At 44.5% G+C, this 25,218-nt stretch overlaps 1 protein-coding gene across 4 annotated transcripts in view; it reads right to left on the reverse strand.

Moving 5' to 3' along the window:
- Nucleotides 1-3,097: 3,097 nt before the first annotated feature.
- LOC147216624 (ryanodine receptor 1-like) overlaps nt 3,098-25,218 on the reverse strand; it is a 63,180-nt gene continuing 41,059 nt past the window's right edge. For 2 of the 4 annotated variants that reach the window (XM_086177542.1, XM_086177541.1), the window contains 26 exons: nt 23,463-23,562; nt 23,318-23,397; nt 23,165-23,241; nt 23,017-23,090; nt 22,644-22,661; nt 20,244-20,324; nt 20,079-20,167; nt 19,861-19,989; nt 18,243-18,347; nt 15,070-15,151; nt 13,659-14,977; nt 13,474-13,559; nt 10,570-10,726; nt 10,398-10,484; nt 9,701-9,970; nt 8,113-8,243; nt 7,986-8,028; nt 7,788-7,921; nt 7,650-7,710; nt 5,835-5,981; nt 5,608-5,742; nt 5,361-5,517; nt 4,259-4,323; nt 4,076-4,176; nt 3,679-3,730; nt 3,099-3,585 (listed from right to left, as the gene is read on the reverse strand). In XM_086177542.1, the coding sequence (XP_086033668.1) occupies nt 3,490-3,585; nt 3,679-3,730; nt 4,076-4,176; nt 4,259-4,323; nt 5,361-5,517; nt 5,608-5,742; nt 5,835-5,981; nt 7,650-7,710; nt 7,788-7,921; nt 7,986-8,028; nt 8,113-8,243; nt 9,701-9,970; nt 10,398-10,484; nt 10,570-10,726; nt 13,474-13,559; nt 13,659-14,977; nt 15,070-15,151; nt 18,243-18,347; nt 19,861-19,989; nt 20,079-20,167; nt 20,244-20,324; nt 22,644-22,661; nt 23,017-23,090; nt 23,165-23,241; nt 23,318-23,397; nt 23,463-23,562 (3,876 nt within the window). In that variant the 3' untranslated portion in view covers nt 3,099-3,489. Of the gene's footprint in view, nt 3,586-3,678; nt 3,731-4,075; nt 4,177-4,258; nt 4,324-5,360; nt 5,518-5,607; nt 5,743-5,834; nt 5,982-7,649; nt 7,711-7,787; nt 7,922-7,985; nt 8,029-8,112; nt 8,244-9,700; nt 9,971-10,397; nt 10,485-10,569; nt 10,727-13,473; nt 13,560-13,658; nt 14,978-15,069; nt 15,152-18,242; nt 18,348-19,860; nt 19,990-20,078; nt 20,168-20,243; nt 20,325-22,643; nt 22,662-23,016; nt 23,091-23,164; nt 23,242-23,317; nt 23,398-23,462; nt 23,563-25,218 lie in introns of all 4 variants that reach the window. The other 2 variants (XM_086177540.1, XM_086177539.1) reach the window with 1 other exon arrangement.

Consider the following 25,218-nt stretch of genomic DNA (forward strand, 5'->3'; position numbering starts at 1 on the left):
GGTCTCGTTCCTTCCATACTTGATCCCTCCAGGTGATGGTTTACGAGTTCCACGTGACACTAGTTGATCAATGGTCTGGACGTTTGCATCTCCGTTGGGAGCGAGCGTTTTAATTCACCATCTGTCCTGTAGGTGACTTGGCACATCATTATTTCTGCTTCTCCTCTGGTTGGAGCGTCACTTTCTTGCGATGGCCGACGTGAATCAAGGCTCTTCCAGCTCTTCCTCCGAAAGTCCTCGATGACGACGAAGTCCTCCGATTGGGTTGGAGATCGTTCACGGGTCCCGAGGCCGGAGTCGCTAAGGCTGCTGCTACCTAACGCCGAATGTCTGCTAAGTTAGGTTAGCACAATAGGATAGCATTGTTGTCACACCAGGTTGTGGACGGTAGAGGTCCAACAACTTTCCACCAACATTCCAAAACTCACAAACTTGCATTATTGCTTCATTGGTGAAATGCGGACCATTATCGCTGGAAATTTTGGAAAAGGCGCCCCTTGGAATGATCTCAGGAGCACCTTGGGGACCATTTTGACTACATATCCGCGATCACCAGACAGTGCTTTTTGGTGTGAGCCCGATGACATCCATCTGTAAATGTTGGAAAGGTCAATCTGGGGGTGGATGTGCCGAGAATACTTGAGTTCCACGGTATTTTGGGTGATGCACACAGGACATGATTCAATGTTTTTTGAGCTGTGATTGAGAAACCTTGGTGAATCAATGGGCGTTTATCGAAAACAGCGGTCTGGACAGCATGAAACTACCTCGGTGTCATTTTCATCCTTGTTATTGTCACTCTGTTTATGTCCTTATCCTCGTTGTTGTCGTTTTGGTTGTCTATTCACCCCCTTGCTGTTGTTGTTGTTTTTAATTTTCTTGTCTTTTTTTATCCTTATTGTCATTCACTTTTTTATGTGGATCTCTTTTGCTATCTTTGAATTGTTTCTTTTAATTATATCTATACTCATAGTTATTGATATTGCCATTGTTGCGCTGCTATGACAAAACATTTTCCCCTATGGGGATCAATAAAATATATCTTGTCTTGTCTTGTCTTGTTTGTTTGTTTGTTTAGAAGTTTATTAGGACAGTGTACAATTACATTAAGCACAGAGGCAGAGATGTTTGTACCAGATTATAGCTCATAGCTAATTTCCATCTGTAGTCCTGGACAATACAAATATAAAACTGTATAAAATAGACAATATATATAAAATATACAGATAGGCAATAAAATAACTATATAATATATAAACAGGCAATAAAATATGTATTTTGCAAGTTGAAAGTGCTATTGTTGTGATATTGTTGTGATATTGTTACTTTGGTCATCTGGGGGACCTTGTCTTATCTTATCTTATCTTATCTTATCTTATCTTATCTTATCTTATCTTATCTTATCTCAAACCAACCAACAAATCCAACTCATGTGTCAACTTAGCAAAATGAGGGAAAAGGTGTTTTTGCAGGCAAGGCTAGCCGTTGGGTTTTAGCCGCACACCTGAGTCAAAGTAAGAGCCTCTCGATTTTTTAACTATTGCATAGCATTGAGGAGAGCTCACCTTGTGAAGGAAAGGAACCTGAATTGCTGTCGAAATCTTCTCGTCTTGGCAACTGGACTTGACTTTGGATGACTTAGAAGGCCATGACATGTTGCTGCACAGTTTGGGATGATCACCCTTCGACTTGTGCGGGAGTTAGAAAAGACAGCCAGGAGACTCGCAGACAATATGAATTAAATGAGCTGAAGAAGCGTCTCGGATCAGGAAACGTCTCGGAGTGAAGAAATTTAAAATGAATTCACCATGATCTGGATGACTGAGCACCTCCACAGAACAGAAAGGAATGTGAGGAAGGTGTATCTGGAATCTTTACATATAATTACAGATTTTCCTGTCACTAAGCTACAGGCTTGCAGGCATGGAAGCAGTCCAGAGCAGAGAACATTGTGATCTGAAACAACAGAAAAAAAAACGACATGATTAATACCAGTTTGGCGGCGTCGGGAAGCCCCAGCGTGGGACGGGACTGGAAGGCGTGCTTCATGTCGATAAACGCCTGGTTCCGCCTCAGATGTCTATGTGATGCGGTCAGATGGCGCCAAGTTATGACCGTGGCTAATGGTCCGTAGCGGTGCCTCCATCTGGGAGTCATTTGCAATGAAACAGCGACAATAAGAGCACATTCCTTAAAACAACATCATTTGTTTCTTTCTTTGTGACTTGTTTGCGCAACGACGCGATGGCCTGGTTACGTTTTGGGGAGAAAGTCTTCGACCAGACTGGAGAAACATCACTTTCTGTTTAACAAAGTCAAGTTTCGAGATACAGCTTTGAGTTCTAGATGTTGAAGAAGGGTCACGGTATCACACTGATTTACATGCACTGTAGGCGCGACGATAAAGAGGTCGTCAACATTTAGAAGGAGTTAGCATGGAGAGGCTTTCACATATAGGTTGTGAAAGCGGACCAGATCTGGCTATCTTTGTGAGCCGGTACGCTAAAGTATGCATCAGATAGGACGGTACAATACTTGATTGATCCCCATTGGGGGAATTCTTTTGTCCCAGCAGCGCGACAATGACTTCTTCTTCTTCTTCTTCTTCAATCAGAAGCACCTCCTACTCAGCATCTCCAAGACCAAGGTTGTGGACTTCCGGAAGAATCGGAGGAGACGGGTACCAATCACCATCCAGGGTGAGGAGGTGGAGATACTGGACTCCTACAAGGACTTTAGGGTCCACATCAACAACAGAGAAGGATGTTCTTCCTGAAGGTTGTTGAGGGTCTGTAGTGGGCTCCTCCAGACCTCCTACGAACTCTTCTTCGGTATGGTGCGCTGGTGGGGCGTTGCCAGGACTGGTGAGGTCAACAGGCTCAATAAGATAGTGAGGAAAGCTCGCTAGGTGGCGGGACTGAACCTGGACCTGGGGAGGGTGAAGGACAAATGGCGAGCTATCCTGGACAATCGTGGAGACCCTTGGAGGGACCAACCCAAAGGAAAAGAAGAGGAAGCAGTCCTGATTGGTTCAGTGGTTTGATTAGCCGCATCGCTAATGATAACGTGCATGAGAAAAACAAATCAAAGACAAAATAGAAGCAGATGCCAATGTATGCTGCGGCATTTATTAATAATCACAGACTTGAAAAATATGAAATAAATTAAATAAGAGTTGAACGTCAGGCTACGCCATCACAATGACACTAAACAGGAGAATAAGCATGACATGTCAGCGGGAACAACAATAAAACAATAATATATGATGAATCTGATCAAAGGTAGGGGTCTAGAACGTTCCAAACTACAAAAACATCCTAATACAAAATGCTTTCGTCCAAAAAGAAAATGAAAGGGTTTGACAGGTTTGGGGAAATAGCGTGTTTATTCTGGATCCTAAAGCGAGCTTGTTTCTTGAAAATCTGCCGTCACTTAGAATGACATTTTCGTGAACTGGGCGAAGCGGCTTCGACGGGTTCCGTCCGTCGGCTAAGACAGCTGATCCTCGTACTGCTTCCTGAAACAATCTCCCGCGGGGAAAAAGTCCCAGCAACGCTCCTGGTACATCTTCCACACATACGATTCCTAAAACCAGATGGTGGAGAAAGCAAAACTAAAGAAACAAAAATAACGCCGCCTGAAAGCAATAATCACGCAAAAGGAAAATGCATGACTTGCCTGTCCAGTGTGTTCTGTCTCATCTTTGTTGATAAGGTACATTAAGAAGAACCTGGAAGGGATGAACACATGGATGTGTTTGTATAAACCAGCGCTAACAGTAAAGTGTACGGAGGATTCTAACGGTCTGGCATAAACCGGCGAGGTTCAGGCGTTGTCCAAGTTGGGAAGGTTTGTTATGCTAACGGTTGAGCTGTTGTGCAGCAATTGGCCTGAATGGAGTTGTTATGTTAGCATTCGCGTAATTAGCTTCAGTAGCCTTACAACTATATATTCAGATTGTAACCCAGGTGAGTCTGGACACTCCCCGAAGTGTCTTAGAAGGGACTTCTTCGAAACCAAATCCAGTTGCCAGGATAAGATTTGACAGCGATTCCAACAAAGGTGGAACACTCACATGTAATTGGCAAGGTTGTGTTCGTCCAAAGTGTGAGTCTCGAAGCCGTGTGGCGTCGTATCGAAGTAATCGCTTCCGATGCCGCATATGAAGCATTTTGTCTGCACAGAAAACACAGAGCGGGGTGAAGACAGCCGAGGACAAACTAAACACCACCATGAGGGTAATAGGATGATATCATACCTCCATGTCCTCCTTGACCTGCTCTTGCTGGTCTCTAAGTTCTCCAAAGGCGTCAATAATCAGACCTGGGGTTTAAGTCCAAAAAAAAAATGGAGTTCCTCAAGCTCTTTTAGAATTTAGCTTATGCTAAGGATTAGCATACACTGACATTTCCAAACAGCACCATGCAAAGAAGGGGAGCAGAGATTCGACTTAGAGAAAGGCACTGAGAGTGCCGTCTCGTGTTTCTTCTGCGTCGTAAACATTTGATTTATGAGTCTGCTGATCGGCATCACAAATCAAGAACCCCGAAAGAGATCATCCGAGCGCAGGGGATGATCACGTCCGTCCTTTTAGAAGCGCGACCTTCCTCTTCCAAACACGTGAGACGAGAAGACCGAGGCAACACGTGTTCGGGATCTCCTTTGGCACGACCCAATGGACCTGACAAGGTCATTCCAGGCGAGATGTTGAACTTTACTCCTCAATTTTGGATTCACTGGCGACTTATTCGGTCATGAAGGAAGTGGGTTCTCAGAAAAGAGGGTTTCTTAATCTGCCCATTTGCCAACGGCAGAGACTTCATGGTTTGTCTTAAGCCTCATGTATGTTCAACGTTAAATCCGCACGTCTGTTTTCTGGGTTCATTCCCAACGTAATCCGTAGGTTTTCGGGGAGCTCGTAGCGGTACCATCGGAAGTTGGAGGTGTGCAGCCTTGTGGAGAATGCACAGTGAGTGAAAGGAACAGAGAAGAAGAAGAAGAAGACAACCTGGCATTCGTACAACCGGGGGAAAGAATGCCATGTTTGTAACTGAGTAAAGCGGAACTTGGAACTTGGAAGAGAACTCTCCCACCGCCCTTTCATCAACGCTTGGCTTAACGTTGCTTATCTGTTGAGACCATTTCGGCGTATTTGCAGAAATATGACAATGTAGCCTCTTTTCTATAGTATTCTTCTATTGGAACCAGGTTACAGGCAACCCTTGGTGTCGAGGCTTCATTCACCGACATTGAAAAACAGTCCTCCTCCAAAAAGGACTACGGGTGGACACATGTGGATACGCATGCGGATGGAATATCAAACTCCACATAGAAAGACACAGAAAATGCATCGTCTTTACCTTGAATAATAGCCAGCAGGATGACAATGACGAAAAAGAAGAACGTGATGTCAAAGACGACTCGGTACAACTCGTATTCATCCCCGGCGGGATCCTCGATCTCGTCTCCGATGCCTCCGCCGGCCCGCACACCCACGTACATGTGGAAGAGGTAGCACTGGAAGGCGATGCGAGCGCACGTTAGTAGGCCGGCGTCTGGGTTCCGGGTTGTTTAAGGCGAGCGTTTGGCCAAACAGCAGTGACTCACAGTCATCATGTCATCACATTTCATATCTGGTTCATCCTCATCCTCACTCTTGTTGTAAAACTTGCGGAAGAAATTGAAGGCCACTACGGTGTAGAGGTAGACTACCACTGCCAACAAGCCCACCGTCATCATCAGCTACAAGGACAAGCAGAACCATCAAGGGTTAGTGGACTCCGAGGGAAAAATTAAACGCAAACACTTTGGTTTTCCTTCTTGTGAACACGTGCCTGTTTGCCGTTGTGCGTGACCGAGGACAGAATGGTGCGGAGAGTTTTGACACCCATGGCGATATCCAGGAGGTGGCAGGCGAAGAAGAAGTTGTTGTAGTGGCCGAGCAGAGACATGATCAGATACCAGCATAAATAAAGGAAGGTCTGGAACGGTTAGAAGGGAAGAAAAAGTCAGACGAGAATACAAAATATTATTGCTTTTCTATGAAGATACCCTTGTACATTGATGGATGACAACGAAAGCTAAGGAGTTCTCAATCGCCTTGGGGCTACTCCCTTCAGGAGCCAATCATCTGCCTCCATCTAACCCTCTCCTTTGCCTCCTGACACCAACCAACTTCCTGTCCTCTTCCCCTCCATCCATACATCTCCTCTCTTGTCTACCAACTGACCTCCTGCCTGGCAGATCCAACCTCGGCATCCTTCTACCCAGATCTTCACCCCCCCCCCCTCTGTCCGAGTCCAAACCATCTGACTTTATTTCCAGGTTATCTAACATGTGCTTTCCCTCTGACGGACCCGTTCCTGATCCTCTCTGTCCTCCTCACTCCTAAAGAGAACTTCAGTGTCTTCATCTCTGGTGCCTCCAGTCTGTTCCCAAGTGTACCCAAACCAGACAGCATGGCTGCTCTCACCTCTGTCTTCTTCACCTTTCCTTCGATTCTAGGCGCTCCTCCTTCATTGCAAATCACCCCTGATGCTTTTCTTACTTTCAGACGTTTCTTGCATCAGGCTACCGAGTTATGAAGAGGTCTAAATGTGTAGGATATGATTATAGCAATTTGCCGTTGATTATATTTTTGCCAACCCATCTTCTGACTCTTTCTCCATCTGCCTGATGACCTCTCACACCTTTCAAGCTTAAAGGTATGTCATCCTTCCAGTTCCTGACTTCCAAAATACCACTCCCTTCCTTCAGTGTCATGAAAGCCGGTCTTTCTCTGCAAGCCTGGAGTGACATGTATGCAGGGCAAAACTGGATATTTAAAAGACTACTCTATTTTTCACACTATAAGGCACACTTAAAAATCGTTAAATGTTCTCAAAAATCATCCATGCGCCTTATAATCCTTATGATATATGAATTCTTGTTGTGCTTACTGCGCTAAAAAATCTGTCAAAATATTTTAGTGCGACTTCGGGAAGCAACAAATCCGCTTCGCTTGATTGACTGCCGCACTGTTCCCACCTGACACGAGGACGTTGTATTAAAGTTGAATATCGGTTGCAACGTCAGACTACGTTAGATGACTAATAATGTAGTGCTGAAATACAATGTTGTCCCGACCTCACACTAACTTCGGGTGTCCGCTAACACTGGCAACTATTAACCAATCAGAGAACAGTACAAATACGCTCACCTATGCCACTTTTTGTAATAGCGGTGCATACCGGCTTTTAGCATTAGTGTACATTTGTGTGCCCCAAAAATGGCGCCTGTTAAGAGACATGAAAATTTGAACTCAAGGCTATCAGTCACGCAGCAAATGACGGCAGAGTAAAGAAGACCAAACATAGTTTCTGAGGGAACGAGCAAGACGAATGAGATGAACAAAGTTCGACAAGAAGTTGTTTGGTATGTTTTATCATGCGCCTTAAAACATAGTGCGCCTCATGTATGTAGATAGACCCATTCATTGATATAGTGCCTTATAATGTGGTGCGCCTTATGGTCTGCAAAATACGGTACTCTTCACTGTTAAACATTGACTTGTGCTACGGACTTCCTGAAATTGGACCGGGCAGAAAGGGGATACAGGCCGAGCACGAGTGCGGTCTGGTCATGAAGAAGTACGCTTTGCCGTTGCTTACGCCGTCTGTGAACACCACGCCGAATTTCCATATCTGGTACTTGATGTCAATCGAGGTCGCCCTGCAAGGACATGAACTTGGGTGAGTCTTTGGCCTCGCGGGTACGAGGCTCGTAAGAGCAATGTCCTCTTGGCTTACCAAGCAAACATGGAGTTGTCCGGCTCCTCCGGCTTCTTCTCGTGTTGCTGACTCACGTCCAGCGAGGCCAAATCCACGCCCAGAAGCTCAGCGATTCTCTCCCGGCCATAAATGTCGCCGTACTTGTCCAGAACCTGGACGGAGAGACGACATGAACACGCGTCCAGCGGGAACGAGTACCCAACTCACCAACCTCACCTTTCGTTTGACAAACTTATCCCAGTAGTTGTTGGGGAAAGAGCTGCGGACATAAAGGGAGGCGCTTTGAGAAGAAGCTGGTATGTTTGCAGAGTTCATGTGAAGGTATCTCGGAGCGTTCGCCTACGGTGTGTTCAGGACCAGACGATCCCACTGGCCCTTGATGTCGTCGTCCTCCGGCTGTTCGGTGATGTAGAGCCCGTCGAACTCCAGCTTCCTCGCAAGCTCTTTCTCCCTTTTGAATATCACAAGGGGGATCTGCAAAGGACAAGGTTAGATGGATGGATGGATGGATGGATGGATGGATGGATGGATGGATGGATGGATGTGTACCACTCTGTATACTTTAGTTATGCTACCTCTTATAATGTCTGCTTGCTATCTATCCATCCATCCATCTTTCTACACATCTGTCTATCTATCTATCTATCTATCTATCTATCTATCTATCTATCTATCTATCTATCTATCTATCTATCTATCTATCTATCTATCTATCTATCTATCTATCTATCTATATGACAATCCACCTATCTATCTCTATCTATCTATCTATCTATCTATCTATCTATCTATCTATCTATCTATCTATCTATCTATCTATCTATCCATCTATCTATCTATATGACAATCCACCTATCTATCTATCTATCTATCTATCTATCTATCTATCTATCTATCTATCTATCTATCTATCTATCTATCTATCTATCTATCTATCTATCTATCTATCTATCCATCTTTCTACACATCTGTCTATCTATCTATCTATCCATCCATCTTTCTACACATCTGTCTATCTATCTATCTATCTATCTATCTATCTATCTATCTATCTATCTATCTATCTATCTATCTATCTATCTATCTATCTATATGACAATCCACCTATCTATCTCTATCTATCTATCTATCTATCTATCTATCTATCTATCTATCTATCTATCTATCTATCTATATGACAATCCACCTATCTATCTCTATCTATCTATCTCTATCTATCTATCTATCTATCTATCTATCTATCTATCTATCTATCTATCTATCTATCTATCTATCTATCTATCTATCTATCCATCTATCCATCCATCTTTCTACACATCTGTCTATCTATCTGTCTATCTATCTATCTATCTATCTATCTATCTATCTATCTATCTATCTATCTATCTATCTATCTATCTATCTATCTATCTATCTATCTACCTATCTATCTATCTATCTATCTATCTATATGACAATCCACCTATCTATCTATCTATCTATCTATCTATCTATCTATCTATCTATCCATCTATCCATCTTTCTACACATCTGTCTATCTATCTGTCTATCTATCTATCTATCTATCTATCTATCTATCTATCTATCTATCTATCTATCTATCTATCTATCTATCTACCTATCTATCTATCTATCTATCTATCTATCTATCTATATGACAATCCACCTATCTATCTATCTATCTATCTATCTATCCATCTATCCATCTTTCTACACATCTGTCTATCTATCTATCTATCTATCTATCTATCTATCTATCTATCTATCTATCTATCTATCTATTTACTACCTACCCATCTATCCATCCACTCATTTATCAATCCACCAGTCATCCATCCACCTTTCTATCCATCCAACCATCCACTCATCTTTTTATCCATCCCTCCATCCCTCCATCCCGTTCTGTCCATCAGTGTGTATGCAGTAGTTACTTTGAGGCAGTTGTATCCGATGATGCAGATGAACGATATGACCGTGTGCAGGACGGCCAGGAAGGACAGCGTGGGCTGCATGTATCCCGTGCTCTCCTCGATATAGTAGAAAACGGGGACGTCGTCCTCGTCTCCGTCGGCGTCCTCCATCCCGGAGCCGTCGCCGTCGTCCCCCGAGCCCTCGAACAAACCGGAGCCTTCGAACAAGCCGCTGCCCTCCGCCAGCCCGGATCCTTCCGTCTCCTCGTCCTCGGGCGGGGATTCGGAAACCTACGGGGAGAATGTGCTTTTCGATCCGCTCGTTCATATATTTGAATCAAAATCACGCTCTACGCGACTCTGACTATATATCTTTACTATATTGCGGTATGAATTACTGATCTTTTGCGCTAAATTATACAAAAAAAAAAAAAAAAAACTCTGCTCCTGTTCTCAATAGGTCAAAGGTCAATTTTTCACCTGACCAGCAGTTTGTTTGTTTACTGTTTAATTTAATGATGCACTTTACTGTTAACTTGCACTCTGTTATTATTATTATTTTGTTAATTTCATGTCACCGTGCAATTGTAAGAAATGTCTTCCCGATTCTTCTGCGTGTGTAGTACACTTTTATAATATACCATTTATGGAACTTCAATGTAACATATTATATATATATGTAAAATATACATATTTGTTAAAGAATTTCCAACCCTACCCTGTAGAAGAGCAGAATGAAGTTCAGGGCAAACGCGAGGAACAGAGCCAAAAACCTCAAGTTGTAGAAGTTTCTGGAGAGGTAGTTCTGCAAGAACATTGGTTTCCGTTAGCACGTTAGCAGAAGGGAGCTAAAAGGTCCAACGTTATGACGAAAACGGAGAAAGCGTCACCATGAATTTGTTCCTCTGCGTCTCCAGCTCCGTCCAAATATTGAAGCCTCCTCCCTTTCGCTCCTTCTCTTTCTTCGGTGGAGGTTTCTTTCGTTCCTCCGGCGGCTCCGTCTTCTCCGCCTCGGGCTCCTTCTGAACCTTCTCGCCCGGCTCAGCGCTAAAAAAATAAAACACAAAGGGAGTTTCTTCAGGTTCTCCATTATCACCATTGTTGGGAAAGGAATCAATTCACCCTTGACAAGACCAAGGAGATGATAGTGGACATGAGGAAGGAGAAGACACCTCATCGGCCACTGTTCCTCCAAGGTCTTGAAGTTGAGAGGGTGAGAAGCTACAAATATCTGGGTGTCCACGTGAGCAAGGACCTCATCTGGTCCCTCAAAACCATGTAGATGGTCAGGACGGTTCAACAATGGTTGTACCTCCTGAGGAGGCTCGGCATTCTACGGCTGCATTGCTGAGAGCTTCCTGACCACCACTGCTCCGGACCGTAGACGCCTGCAGAGAAGATCACCAGAACCCCACTGCCTTCTCTGCAGAGCATCTACCACCACAGAGTCCACAGGAGAGCTGCCTCCATTGCTGAGGAACACGCCCAACCTCAACGTGGACTGTTCACACTCCTAGCCTCCGGCCAGAGGTACGGGAGCGTGAAATGTAGAACGACAAGAGCGAAGAACTCGTTCTACCCGACTGCCATCAGATTCCTCAACAGCCGCAAGTCATTTTTTTGCACTTTAAATGCAGCACTGCACATGTACTCTTGTCGGAATCTTCTTGTCTTTGCAACTGGACTTGAATTTCTTCACTTGAAGACGTTTCAGACGTTTCCCGATGTAACTGACATGTTTTTGAGCAGGTCTAGGTTATGGCGGCTTGTTGCGGATCAACTCTTCCAATGACACACCAAGCTACCATATCCTAGTCCAGGGGTCGGCAACCCTTAACACCCAAAGAGCCATTTGGACCCGGTTTCCTCGGAAAAGAAAACACCGGGAGCTGCATTTACTTTTTGACGTCTAAAATAAAGGTACCACTGTATATATTGCTTTTTAGTACCTTTACACTTTGTATAAACAAGTGTGAAGTGTGTTGCTTCTGAAATTCGCAAAGTATTACGGAGAAAATTAAATTTTATTTATGCGATGAACTCATTTTGAGCTTTGGGCTTTCAGAGCGTGTAGCAGAGCCTTGACCTGAATTTTAAAAATAAATCGGGAAAAAAATCACTGCGTAATATTTGCAAAATATCTTCATAAATATTTATTTTATATGGTTTATGGGACTTCTGCTCGTGAACTTCTGCGCTCAGCATCTGCAAATCGGGACTTTACCGGCTGGCGAGTATGACTTGTTGAGGCTTGTTGAGCCGCATTTTGTAATAACAGTGCATTTTGTAATAAACGTCCAAAATGTAATCACTTTTTCATTTCATTTTGTAATAAAGCCGCATTTTGTAATAAAGCTGCATTTTGTAATAAACTGCCCCAATGCATTTTGTAATAAATTTTGCCGCATTATGCAATAAGTTATTACATATTGAGAAGATTATTACAAAATGCAATTGCAACTTTTTTATTTTCTAGGAAATGTAATAACATGGTGCATTATGTAATAACAATGCCAAAGCATAAGTTTGTTAATTGTATTTTATTTTACTTTAAAGTATTTGTAAAAGCTAGGCCTATTATTAGTATCACTGTATTAGCCCAGTAGCAGTACTTAGCAATTACTATCAGTACACTATTCAAAGGTTGCATTAACAGAGAATATTCTATAAATTCCATGTTATTACATTTCCTAGAGAATAAAAAAATTGCAAGTGCATTTTGTAATAATCTTCTCAAAATGTAATAACTTATTACAAAATGTGGTAAAATTTATTACGAAATGCGTTGGGGCAGTTTATTACAAAATGCGGCTTTATTACAAAATGAAATGAAAAAGTTATTACATTTTGGACGTTTATTACAAAATGCACCGTTATTACAAAATGCGGCTCAACACGGCTTCCGCGAGTGTGACGTTATTTTGAGCGGCGAAAAATAATAATTATAATTTTATTTAATATTTCAAGATCACAAAAATCTTCCAACTTAGACCTAAAAGTAAGAAAAAGGAACTAACATTAATGAAATACACGAAGACCTTGACCCGCCCGAAAACCTGGCGGTTAAAGTCGGACAAGAAGGTTTCACCACGACCTGGATGACTGAGAAGCTCCACAGACATGGAACTACAGTGGACCCTCGCTTTTTGCGGGAGTTACGTTCAAGTGATTTTCCTGCAATGTAGAAATGTGCTAATTTTGATGGTATTTACAGATATATTAACCCTCAACGAACCTCAAACTAATATCCACCAACCATCGACTGGATTACACTTCCCACGCTCTCATACCAGTGCACTGAACACTTTTGGATAATTGTAACGCACAATAAACATTGCAATACAATTCAAAATTTACACTAAATGAGTAAATTAAAAATCATATTAACTGTAAAGTAAATAGAAATTATTTATGGAAAGATGGGCATGGAGTATCTTCGCATTCTGGTGCATCTTCTACCGAAGGCTCAGGCATACAAACATTACATTACATTACGTTATAAACGTCTTTACTGACGTTTACTGATGTTTTTTTCTCCGCAGAAAAATCATTCCAGGGAGTTGCTGTCCATCAAGTTACAAAAGTGGACCGACCAAAACGTTATTGTCGCCCTTAGCGCGCCGATCCGTGAGGTATCGAAGGGTCCGCTTTGTGAGTCCCAACACCAAGCTGCCAACACTGTTCATATTTATAATGTTTACACTACCTTGTTATTGTTAATACAAATCCAAATGCACCGCGGACAGCAACTTAAGAATTTAATGGTATTTAAAACACGAGGCCGAGAGACATACTCAGCCTTCTCTGGCTCCGGAGGCGGCTCCTCTGTGGCGGCGGCGGCGGCGGCTTCGGGAGGCTTCTGGGCGTCTGCTTCTTCCGGCTGCCGGAAAATCAAAATGGGTTGAGGATAACGGACCGACACGGGAGTTTCCTTTCCCTCAAATCCCAGGATTCTTCGGCTGAGGAGGGAACAACTCACCATTTTTCTCTTTGTGATGGGAGTCCCTTCAGGAGTTGGGGGTTCGACAGGTGCCTCCACACCCATGTCCCCCAACCCGCCCGGAGAATCGATGCCCGGTATCCTCCCGCCTTCCTTCTCCTGGGTGTCTTCCTCTTCTTCCTCCCCGCTACCGGTCTCTCCGGTGTCCGTCACCCCGCCGGTGTCCTGTTCCTCCCCGGTTCCCGGCTCCCCCGGCCCGTCGCCGTGCACGTCGTCCTGCGTCGGATCCGGCATGCTGGCGAGGATCTCCGTCACGGTGATGTTTTTGGCGCCCTCCACCAAGCCGCCCCCAAAGAGCGTGTGCCAGATTATCATGAAGAAGCCTTTGCAGATGTTGTAGATGAAGTGCAAAATGCTCATGAGGATGGTCCAGAAGAAGGTGGACAAGGCGATCACGATCTCCTTCAGCGTCATCTTCCTGACGCGGCGGTACTGCTTGCGGAGGTTGCGGAAGGTGAAGATGTTGAAGAAGTTCAGCATGCTGTTGATGAAGTCCGCGAAAGCGGAGCTTGATTCGGGCGGCGCCTCCTCGCCGTTGGTCTCCTCGTCGCCTCCTCCGTTGGTCGCCCCTTGTCCTCCCTCCACCACGGCTTCTTCCCCTTCCTCGTCCTCCTCGCCCTTCTCCTCTTCTTCCTGCTCCGAAATCTGCGACGCGATGTTCATCTCAAAGATGGTGTCCTCGCAGAAGTTGACGAACATCTCCATCTTCTCCGACTCGCCGCCCTCGTTGACCACGTCGAAGATGAACTGCCGCTTGGACTCCCTGACCTGAGGCATCTCCCACTGCTTGCGGTTGACCTCGCTGATCTCGAAGTAGATGCGCTCGATCTTCCTGCTGGCGCCCATGATTTCGATACGACCCAGGAACGGCCGGAAGTAGTTCAGGACGCTTTCGGCTTGCTCCAGGAAGTTCTGCAGCCTGGTGTCGTGGGGCACGTGCTCGGAGAGATTGGTGAGCAGCACGGCGATGTTGAAGCCGATGTCCTTGGCGGGTTCCTGGAAGCGGCTGGCGAACTCCTCGTAGTTGATCATGTCGTTTTCATCCGCCTCCGAGCAGGACAGGAGGAACTGGATCTCCGAGGGCGTGTACTGCTTCTGGCTGTCCATGGCCTTCTGGAAGTCCTTCTTGGAGATGAGCCCTCGGGGGTCGGTCACGTAATCCCGGAAGGCGTCCGAGGCCACGATGTCTTTCAGTTTGAGGAACATGTCGAAGAACTTGAGGATCATCTCCACATTGCTGGAGGACTCCACCAGCATGTCCACCATCTGGCGAGCGATCGTACCGTTCACCACATTTCCTAAATAGCGTAAGATAACGTTAGAGAGAAGAAAACCGGCCGGGAGATACGTTTCAATCGATGAGAACGCGAGTGCGGAAGAACTGGTTTACCCTCCAACAGTGAGAGCAACATAACAACCATGTCTTTCTGGAGATCCAGGAGCTCCTTCAGCAGTCCGATTTGACTGGAATCCTACGATAACGAAATCGCAGGTGATGATTTATGGATTTTTTTTTTTTTTTTTTTTTTTTACCAATGACATTGCAGATAAACTCTGGCAGGATTGTGGAAATGCACCGGCGGGGGAAACGGAAAAACGGGAGAAACGTTTCGGCAATCCAAAGTCACCACAACGAGTTATTTGACGTTATCCCGGTGTTACGGATGTGCAGCGGAAATAGCTTTGGGTTCACTCACATTCACGAGCCGGCGGGTGCTGCAGGAGGGGGTTAGTCGTCCCATTCCTCATGCTCGGAAATTCAAAAAAACAAGCTCCGTGAAAGAAAGAAAAAAAAAAAGGAAACTCAGTTTTGTATCAACGTCCAGCTTTACAGCAACACGGTCGGAGGATTCGTTTATCCTGTAAAGCGCTGGATACGTGACACGCCGGCGATTTGGCCGATATAAGGTGAATTTATTCGTCGATCGATGTGAGATAAGACTTTTCTAAAATGGCGGATAGTTTCGGAACTAAGGTGGATATTTGAAAGATTGGACGTTAAACTGCGTGTGATAGGCGTCTCGAAAAACTAAAGAGAACACAAAATAACACATCCTAGATCTGAATGAATGAAATATTCGGATTAAATACTTTGTTCTTTTCATAGTTGAAAGTGCTGACAAGCAAATGACACTAAAATGATCAATGAAAATCAAATGTATGAACATGGAGGTCTGGATTTGGAGTTACAGTCAAAATGAAAGTGGAAAAAACACTACAGGCTCATAATGTCCTTAAAGACACTTTATAGTTTATTTGTATTTCTTATTCTCCTCCTTTTTTTTTTTTTAATTTTATTTTTTTGACTGTTTATACAATTTTCTACTGTTATATATTATTGTTACGTTTTTCTTGTAACCCTGGTACAACAATTTTCTTCGGGATAAATAAAGTTATTCTTATTCTTATTCTTATTCTTATTCTTATTCTTATTCTTAAACAACAAGTCAAAATTAAGTTGTGATTGACTAGAAGTTACACTGTGGTTTTTAGCGTTCCCTTTATTTTTTTGAGCAGTATATATTTCAAAATGAAATAGTGTCTCATTAAATACGTGTGATGTGTGAATGTCGCACTGTGATTGGTCCAGGGGGGAGCCTCTCGGCCAATGACGGCCTCAGGAGGGGCGGCTACAGGAAATGAATGTATAAATACGTATATTTTGGAACGGTCACAAGCATATTTTTGTCAGAGAGGCGACTAAAAGGCACGTGCTTGAAAATCACTTACACTTGCGCTCAAATCACAAGTTAAAGCCACAGCTCTCACAGAAAATAAAAATAAAAACACACCACAAAAAACAGAAGCATTTTCCTCCAGTGTCATTATTAGTTAATGGAAATGGCGCCAAAAATTGTGGCCCTGTTAAATGTGTGCAGACGGAGAATGTGCACACAAAATGTACATAATCCAACACAAAAATAATCCCATATTAAAAAATTGTAAACTCCAACAATGGAGGTTAAAGGTCACTTCCTCTCCCAGGAGGTTTTGCAGTCACCTGCTTCCTTCTTACATTTTTTAATCAATCATTCACGCAGACGTTTTAGTATCACTGGCGCTGCAGCGGGGAACGATATGGGTGGAAATCGGATTTGCACGCGCAAATTATCATAATTGTTCTTATTAAAATAACTTATCAATAATTCCAGGTGAGGGAATCCTTGAATATAAATGTGGGATGGTGACGTTTATCCGGGAAAACCGGGAATAAAATGCGGAACAACACTTCCTGTCATCTGGATCAGAACACAACTAATCCCATTTTACGTGTTATTTTATATCCACTATTGTGGTGAAACAAACCGTGCTGCGGTCAAAATGTTATTTTTTATTCACGGTTAGGTAACGCTTTTGCCAATTTATGTAAATGAATTAATTTCTGTTTTGAAGCAGGTGATTATAAAACGACCTGATAAGTGAAAATGACGACGAATAAATAAACAAACTAGTAAACACAGTAACCACATCAGTAGGTAAATAAAATGGATACATACTTTACCCTGCATTGAACATGTGGAAGACAGTTTAAATAGTCAATGAATTATGCAGTCTGGAAACAATTATAAACACTTTTACATAAAAAAAAATATATATATATAATGCACTTCTGGAATTCAATTATCTGCTAAAATATCGCTCAGGATGAAGCACAGCGTATAATGGCAGCCGCATGATGTGTGTTAGCATATGCTACATTCTCAGGGTGAGGAATGGTCGGCATGTCGGAACAGTGTGCGGCCGATGAATGGTGAAAGGGTTGCGCGTGCAATAATGCAGGGATTTGCTTCCGAAAAAAGACTTGCCAATAGCGTGAATCACCAAAAAAATAGTTACTTAAACTTTAAAAAGTTTTCTCGACCTGTCGTTTGCGGCGCAAAAGTGCAATTGCGGCGATCGGAAAACGGGCCCGACGTACCCGATGAAAAGCACGGCGTCATGAATAAACGGATTCTAATATGTATTTTTAGAGAAGACGTTTTGACCTGTCACTGTAGGAAAAGCTCAAGCGTTACCCTGGAGTGACCCGTCAAGGCCACGGCAGTTTTTAAAGTGAGCCAACATGCACAGAAGCTGAAAGCTCTAAACGGAACGGTGCTTTTCTTATTGCGCAAAAACAAAAACCATAACTAGAATTAGATTAACTTTTAAAAACAGTGGAAGTACTCGTCCCTTGCGTTGTCCGCCTCAGGCAGTGGACTTCACGATGCACGTTAAAAAGCCTTGCAAGCATGTTTTCTAAGAAGCGTTTTGAGGAGGCTACGTTCCTCCCATGCACATGGAGAAGTGGTCGTGCGCTCTGTGCTGTTAGACGCCTGGCGAAAACGGAAAACGCCCGTTTCCAACTTTGCCGTCCACATTCGGCGTTACGGGTGATGGAGTCAGTCGGTTTCTGTAAATCCTGCTCACTGGGATGAAGCTGCAGCATGTGCTGTTTAGATTCTGCCAATACTGATCAGGAACTCAGGCCGCACTGTACGTCCACTGGCAGAAAACCAACGCTAACGCTAACTTTAAAAGGACGGTGCACAGTTTTAAAGAATAAATTTAACACGTGCGTACCTGCGCCAGCTTCATCATCATGTGAGCAAAGACATGAAGGAATCCAACGATGGCGTCCCAAAGCCTGCTGTGAGCTAAGGACTGTTGGTTGCCGGTGCAAGGGCCCTGAAGAGAGAAACTTGTCTTTTTTTTATGTTTATTCAAAAAAGCGAATCATAAAAAACATTGTTGTACAGCTTTTCCGGGTTTTCCAGGTTCCCCTTCGAGGTCTCCTGAGGATTCCCCCTCGATTCTTCACATGCTAGCATGCTAGCATGACTCATCACCTGTTCATTTCTCCTTGTACCTGTCCTTTGTCCACTACATTTAATGTACATTTAATGTGTACTATGTTCACAGAATACATGTGTGTGAATGAGAGGAACCCGGGTGGAACAGTGAGGCTACAAGGAGTGGAGATCAAGAAGATGGAGGATTTCTAGTGCTTAGGGTCAACAGTCCAGAGCGTAGGAGAGTGTGGAAAAGAGGTGAAGAAACAGGTCCAAACAGGTTGGAATGGGTGGAGAAAAGTGTCGGAGGTACCAAGAGATAGAAAACCATCAGCCAGAATGAAAGGGAAGGTGTACAAGTCCAGTGATGCTGTATGCTTTGGACACTTTGGCATTGCAAAGAAGACAGGAGGCAGAGCCGGAGGTCGATGAGATGAAGATGCTGAGGTTCTCGTTGGGAGAGACCAGGATGGAGAGGATCAGGAATGAGTCCATCAGAGGGACGGCACATGGTAGATGTTTTGGACATAGACTCAGATGGTTGGGTCGCGTACAGAGGAGGAAGTGTGTTGGCAGACTGATGCTAGACGTAGTGAGAGAGGCTATGAAGGTAGTTGGTGTGAGAGAGGAGGACACAGAAAATAGGGTTGGATGGAGAAAGTTGATTCCCTGTGGCGACCCCTTGAAGGGAAAAGCCCAAAAGAAGAAGAATCCATATAATATCTTCATAATACCCTCTCTGCAGATCACCTACAAATTATTGACATGATAGTTCCATGTACATATCGTTAATTCATTTATCATATCTGCTCCTGATGCTCTTTTGCACTTCCGGTTGGGCGCTAAACTGCATTTCGTGAAACGATTATAAAGTTGAATCTGATCTCATCTACCGCGACCTTTTAACGTCCGTTATAACTGGCGCTGGTTGACCGCTACGCTGATGACACTCGGCTCTACGTCGGCACTCTCGGTCAACCTCAGGATCAGTGGTCATCACGATTGATCCAGCATTGTCCAATCTCTCCGCCGGGAACTAGTCTATTGCTATCTAGTCAGATGATCTACCATTGCTCTGCCACTTATTCAAGAGAGGCGTCCAGAACTGAGCTCCATTCAAATATCAGATAAATAATAGGTCACCTCCTCTTTCAAGCCCTTCGCTGACCTCCGACAAGGTCCTTGTGAAGATCATCAGCATGTAAAACATCTCACCGTCGTCCGAAAAACAGAATATCTGACGAACCTTCTCCGCCGTAGATGAATTCCTGACCGTGAGCAGACCCTTAGCTTCAGCCGGGACCCTACGACACTTTACCTTCACTGATGTCTCAGAGATAAACTGAGAACTTCTACCTCAATCTGTATTTTTGATATCAACAGCTATGGGGCGTCTTGGATCTTCTCACCTGGATGTATTCCGTCAGGCTGTTGAAAATCTGCTTGGCTACCGTCATAGCCTTGGAGAAGTTCTTCTTCCCGGGTTCGTCGATGACGTCCTTGCCGGAGTAATACCAGTAGAAATCACTGATGGACTCCTGGACAGAGGAGAGGAGATGGAATGGAATTGTAGCTTCAAGCTGACCTCCAAATGGATTTCGGACGGTTGAGACCCGCTAAGCTGCACCTGCAGTCGGAGGAGGTAATCCACCGTGCAGATGATGACGTTAATGGTGGTGGTGCTGCCCGTCTGTGTCCTCAGGTAGTTCTGGAAATCTGAAAGCAGGACCGGGAGTCAAACTTGGGAACCGACTCCGTTCAGGATCTACAAAGAGGGCGTTGGGGTTCTTACCGTTGTTGTGACCCTCGCAGAGCAGTTGCAGAAAGCGGAAGAGGTCGCAGGTGAATTCATCGTCCGCCATGACCTTCTCATCTAAGACGAGAAGACATTTCTCAGTTTCACTCAGCTACTGTTTGCTTTTCTCTTTGAATGGAAACTTGGGAATTGCAGGTCAAAGACTAAAGAGACGTACACAAAAAGATGGCCAAAAGTATTCGCGCACCTGCCTTGACTCGCATATGAACTTAAGTGACATCCCGTTCCCAATCCGTAGGGTTCAATATGACGTGGGTCCACCCTTCGCATCCAGAACAGCTTCAACTCTTCTGGGACGGCTGTCCACTCGGATCAGGGGTGTGTTTATGGTAGTTTTGGACCATTCTCCCAGAAGGTGTGGTCGCGCACTGATGTCGGACAAGAAGGCCCATCTCAAAGGTGTTCTTTCTGGTTGAGGTCAGAACTCTTCCACACCGGACTCTGTCGTCCATGTCTTTATGGACGTTGGACTGGAGCACAATCATGTTGGAAAAGGAAGGGTCCAGCACAAAACTGTTCCCACAAAGTTGGGAGCATGCAATTGTCCAAATTGTGTCGGTATGCTCAAGTGTTCAGAGTTCCTTTCACCAGAGCTAAGGAGCCGAGGCAAGCTCCTGAAAAGCAACCCTAGCTTCACCAAAGTTTACACTTGGCACAATGCAGTCAGACCAGTAGCGTCTCCTGGCAACCGCCAATCCCAGACTGGTCCATCAGATTGCCAGATGTAGAAGCGCAATTTGTGGGTCCAGAGGAAAAGTTGCCGACCTCTTGGCACTCTGCGCCTCAGCATCCGCTGGTGTTATTTACAATTTGTGGCTTGAGTTGTTGTCGCTCCCAAACACTTCCATGTTCTTAAACCACAGCTTGGAATATTTAGAAGTGAGGATTCACCCGATTCGGATTATTTGGATGGGTGAGTGAATACTTTTGGCCATATAATGTACCTTTTCCCGCAGTTTTGATAAGGCCGGCAAACAGCACGTAGCAGGCGGCGGCGACGCGTGCGTGCAGACAAGAAGAACATATTTGCTTCAACAGTTTTTAAGCAGACGGCGACAATTCACCAGCTGCACAGGAAGTATTATTGCCAAAACACAGGAAGTCAGGGTGGAAGTCACGGGGTGAACGTGATTAATCGACCGGGAAGCTGCAGGAAATTGCAGAATAGCTTGGAAAAAAAGAAGACGAGAGGACTTGGAGGGTTGGAGAATCACACGGAGTCATGCGGCACAAGTCACATGTCGGGACGTCAGAGAAATTGGCGGGATTGTCCATCAAAATGTTTCTTGTCATAAGACAATCTGCAAAACGGGGTCTCGGATTACCTTATCAGAACTTCTTTGGCGATGCGTTCTATTAGAAATGTGTATTGATCGTGTCTGAATAGAGTAGAAAATGCATTTTTGATTTTATCTTATGTGTAATTTTGATTTAAAAGGAGAGCTTTATGTGGCCTCAAATGATAGGATGGTGACGGAGTGGGGGATTCGTTTTTTTGATGGTTTCACACGTGGTTTTAATATGGTTTTAGTACGTGTTTGATGAGCGGAAAGGTTTGGATTCCATTCATTTCCCTTCGAAATGGAGGAGGAGGGGGGGGGACGTGAATGATGGACAGAGGCATCCAATCATCTCTGGACCAAAAAAAAAAAAAAAAAAGCCAAAACACAGGAAGGCGAGGGAATCACGGCGTGAACGTGATTAATTGACCGGGAAGCGGCAATAAATTGCAGAAGGGCTTGAAAAAAAAGACGACAAGAGGACTTGGAGAATCACACGGCGTCATGCAGCACACTTCACATGTCGGGACGGCAGAGAAATTGGCGGGATTGTCCATCAAAATGTTTCTTGTCATGATACAATCAGCAAAAAGGGGGTCTCGGATCTGTTCTCTTAGAAATGTAGATTGATCAATAATCAAAGTGTTTATTGTCATATGTACTGTGTGGAAACGTGTTCTTAATTTGCAACTGCAGAGCGAGCAAACACGTCTAAATAGCAGTAGAAAACGCATTTTTGATTTTTTTCTTATGTGTGATTTGGATTAAAAAGGATAGCTTTTTTTTTTTGGCCTCAAATGATAGGATGGTGACGGAGTGGGGGACTCCATTTTTTTTTATGGTTTCACACGTGGTTTTTAATACGGTTTTAGTACGTGTTTGATGAGCGGAAAGGTTCGGATTCCATTCATTTCCCTTCGAAATGGAGGAAAAGGGGGGGGGGGGACATGAATGATGGACAGAGGCATCCAATCGTCTCCGGACCAAAAAAAAAAAAGTGGGGTTAGAAATAACGTGATGCAGCTAGAAAAGAAAAATGAAAGGGTGGGACGGGGGGGGGGGGGGAGACAGATGGACGGACAGATGATTGATTTACCCCGATCTCGGTTCAACTCTGGGGGCGGTGAGACGAGGGACGGGGGAGAGGTGGCGGTGATGGTGGGGAAGGGAGAGAGGATCAGTGTGATGACAACAGTAGAGGACTAAGAGATGAGGAGGGGGGAGATTAACAACATCCCGTGGCAGATTCATCACGACTGAGCTGAATTGTAATTCAAGAGTCCACGTCGAATGAGAAGAAAAAAAAACAAACCCCGATCTCGTCTGATCGTTTATCCCGGTTGTTAATGATTTGATGGGGTTAATTATTAAATGATATTTCGGTTTATTTCAATTGATTTATTTGAATTGTCGTGGGATCTTTCTCTCGGTTTTGACAACGATGCGTTTTCTGACTTCCGGATACTTACTGGTGCCTTCTTCTGAAACCATGCCCAGCCCTTCCGCCTTGTTCTGCCTCTCAAAAGCATTCAGGTCCAGGACGCTGCCGACGAAACGGACCCGCGTTTTAGACGTAATTCTCCGAATGGACCCGCCGGGCGCAAAATGACGGCATACCAGCATGTTTGCATCAACGCCTGGACGCTCAGGAAGAACCCGACGTCCTTCTTATCCTTTAAATACTCCAGCATTTTCTGCAAAACAGAAAAGGTCGCGGTAAAGATGTGTTCTTTCGGAGCGTGAAAAGACGGGCGTCGAGAGCGGACTCACTCGCTGGACTTCGCTGTTTCCACCGTTGAGGATGGAGATACCGAGCTTCAGGGTCGTGGACACCATGGGTCCCGTCTCACCTGCAGGAAAAGAAGCCATCGGATGAAGGCGGGAGCTTCTTCCCGACGCAAACCTGGCGTTCTACCTTTGCAGGCGCTGATCATTTGCAGGACCATCTCTGCGGCGCCGCGATTGTGGAGTCTGGATTGTTGGTACAGGAGTCTTTGCTTCTCCATTTCTTTCTCCTGCAAGGGGGGAAACCGACGCATGCGTGAGCATCTGCAGACGTCACGTGTAAAGGAGAATTGAAATAGAAAGAAGGGACGCTTTTGAAATATTCGTTGAAATATTTGCCGAATCACATTAAAAAAAGTCCATTCCGTCTATTTGTTTTCTCATTTATTATTTGCATTCACTCTCCTTTCGCGCAATAATCTACCGCGTTAGCGACGAACTCGCTAAATCCACGTAAATATTCCAAACCTGCGCGCTTGAAATCAGAAGTGATTCTCTCTGCGCCGGAAGCCAAGATGTACTCAGTCGAGAAAAATATTGAGCCGGTTATTCTGAATTAAACAGATAATTATGCTGGATTTAAGCGGGGGAATAGCCTTTTGCATTTGCACCAATACTGAAAATCGGATTTATACACATGTGTATGCATATACAGTACATGAATGTGCAATAATTGAAGATTCGGATTAATGCACGTGGAATTATCTGTAATCCAGAGCAAAATGATTTTTCTCTCGTGATGACACGGCCTCGCAGGCGCTCCATCGGTTTGGGGTCGAGAGAGGTCGTCCTGCACGCCTGTCCGACTCGGGCACTCATCCATTCACGCCGCGTTATTAGTCACAAAGTTATCAAAACTGGTTTTTCACGTTTGCTTTCTAGAGCAAGCGTGACTACAGGAAGCATCTCTGAAGCCGCTTTCAGCTTTTGTCCGAAGCGGTCCGACAAAAACTGCCATCCCCACTGCAACGGAGATAAATATCTGGTATTTCAACACAACGTGGCTTTGGAATATTCACACAATACAGGGGGAAAAAAGCTTTTTTTTTTTTTTTTTTTTTTTTTTTTGCAGGGATATGGGAGGCTCTGGCTTTTTGATATAAATCACAACAACAGGATAGAAATGTTGCTCGCTGGAAATAAAAAAAAAAAAGAGCCGCCGTTCTTTTCCACAAGCAAAAACAAGTTGTAAAACATCCCCCCCCCCCCGACACCAACCTCCCTCCGCCAACCCGCTCGTCCCGCCTAGCGTAGCATTAAGCGCTATGTGTGGTGCAGCCGGATCTCAAACTATTATCTGCGGCTGCGCGTGGAGTGTGTGATGACTATGCGTCTGAGTGTGTGTCTGGCTTTCGCTGTAGTCTGTCAGTCAGCTATGTGAGTGGGGAAAAGGACACGGGTCAGTCGCATTCGGTTATGGTTGCTATGACGATGAGGATGATTACGTGAAGCGATGGGTTGAAAGCAGAGACGGGACGCAGACGTTTACAGGAGACGGCGGCGAATCACTCCGGTCTAAACTACCCCGACCCCCCGCGGGGTTCGGGTTATATTCACGCCGAAGCGTGTTTCATCTTCCTGACGTGATATTATGTAACGTCGCGCTAAAACGGAGAAAAGCCCTCGAGGTGGAAGAGATTATTAATTGCTGTTTCTCACGATTGCCTGCCGAGCGTTTCAGTTCCCGTACGGTAAGGGATGTAATAGAACGAAATATGAATATAAGAATTTATTCACCCTGTCATTCACGTCTTGTAAAGACATTCAATCGTTTTTAGACAAACAAACATTCACCCTCTCATTCGTGTCATTAATCGACATACAATCGTTCACTCATAAGAAGACATTCAAACATTCACCCTCTCATTCACGCTTTATAGCGATAT

The sequence above is a fragment of the Fistularia commersonii genome, chromosome 29, assembly GCF_037954325.1.
Source record: "Fistularia commersonii isolate RoL2024-O1a breed Wild chromosome 29, RoL_Fcom_v1.0, whole genome shotgun sequence".
In the NCBI taxonomy this organism is placed as follows: Eukaryota; Metazoa; Chordata; class Actinopteri; order Syngnathiformes; family Fistulariidae; genus Fistularia; species Fistularia commersonii.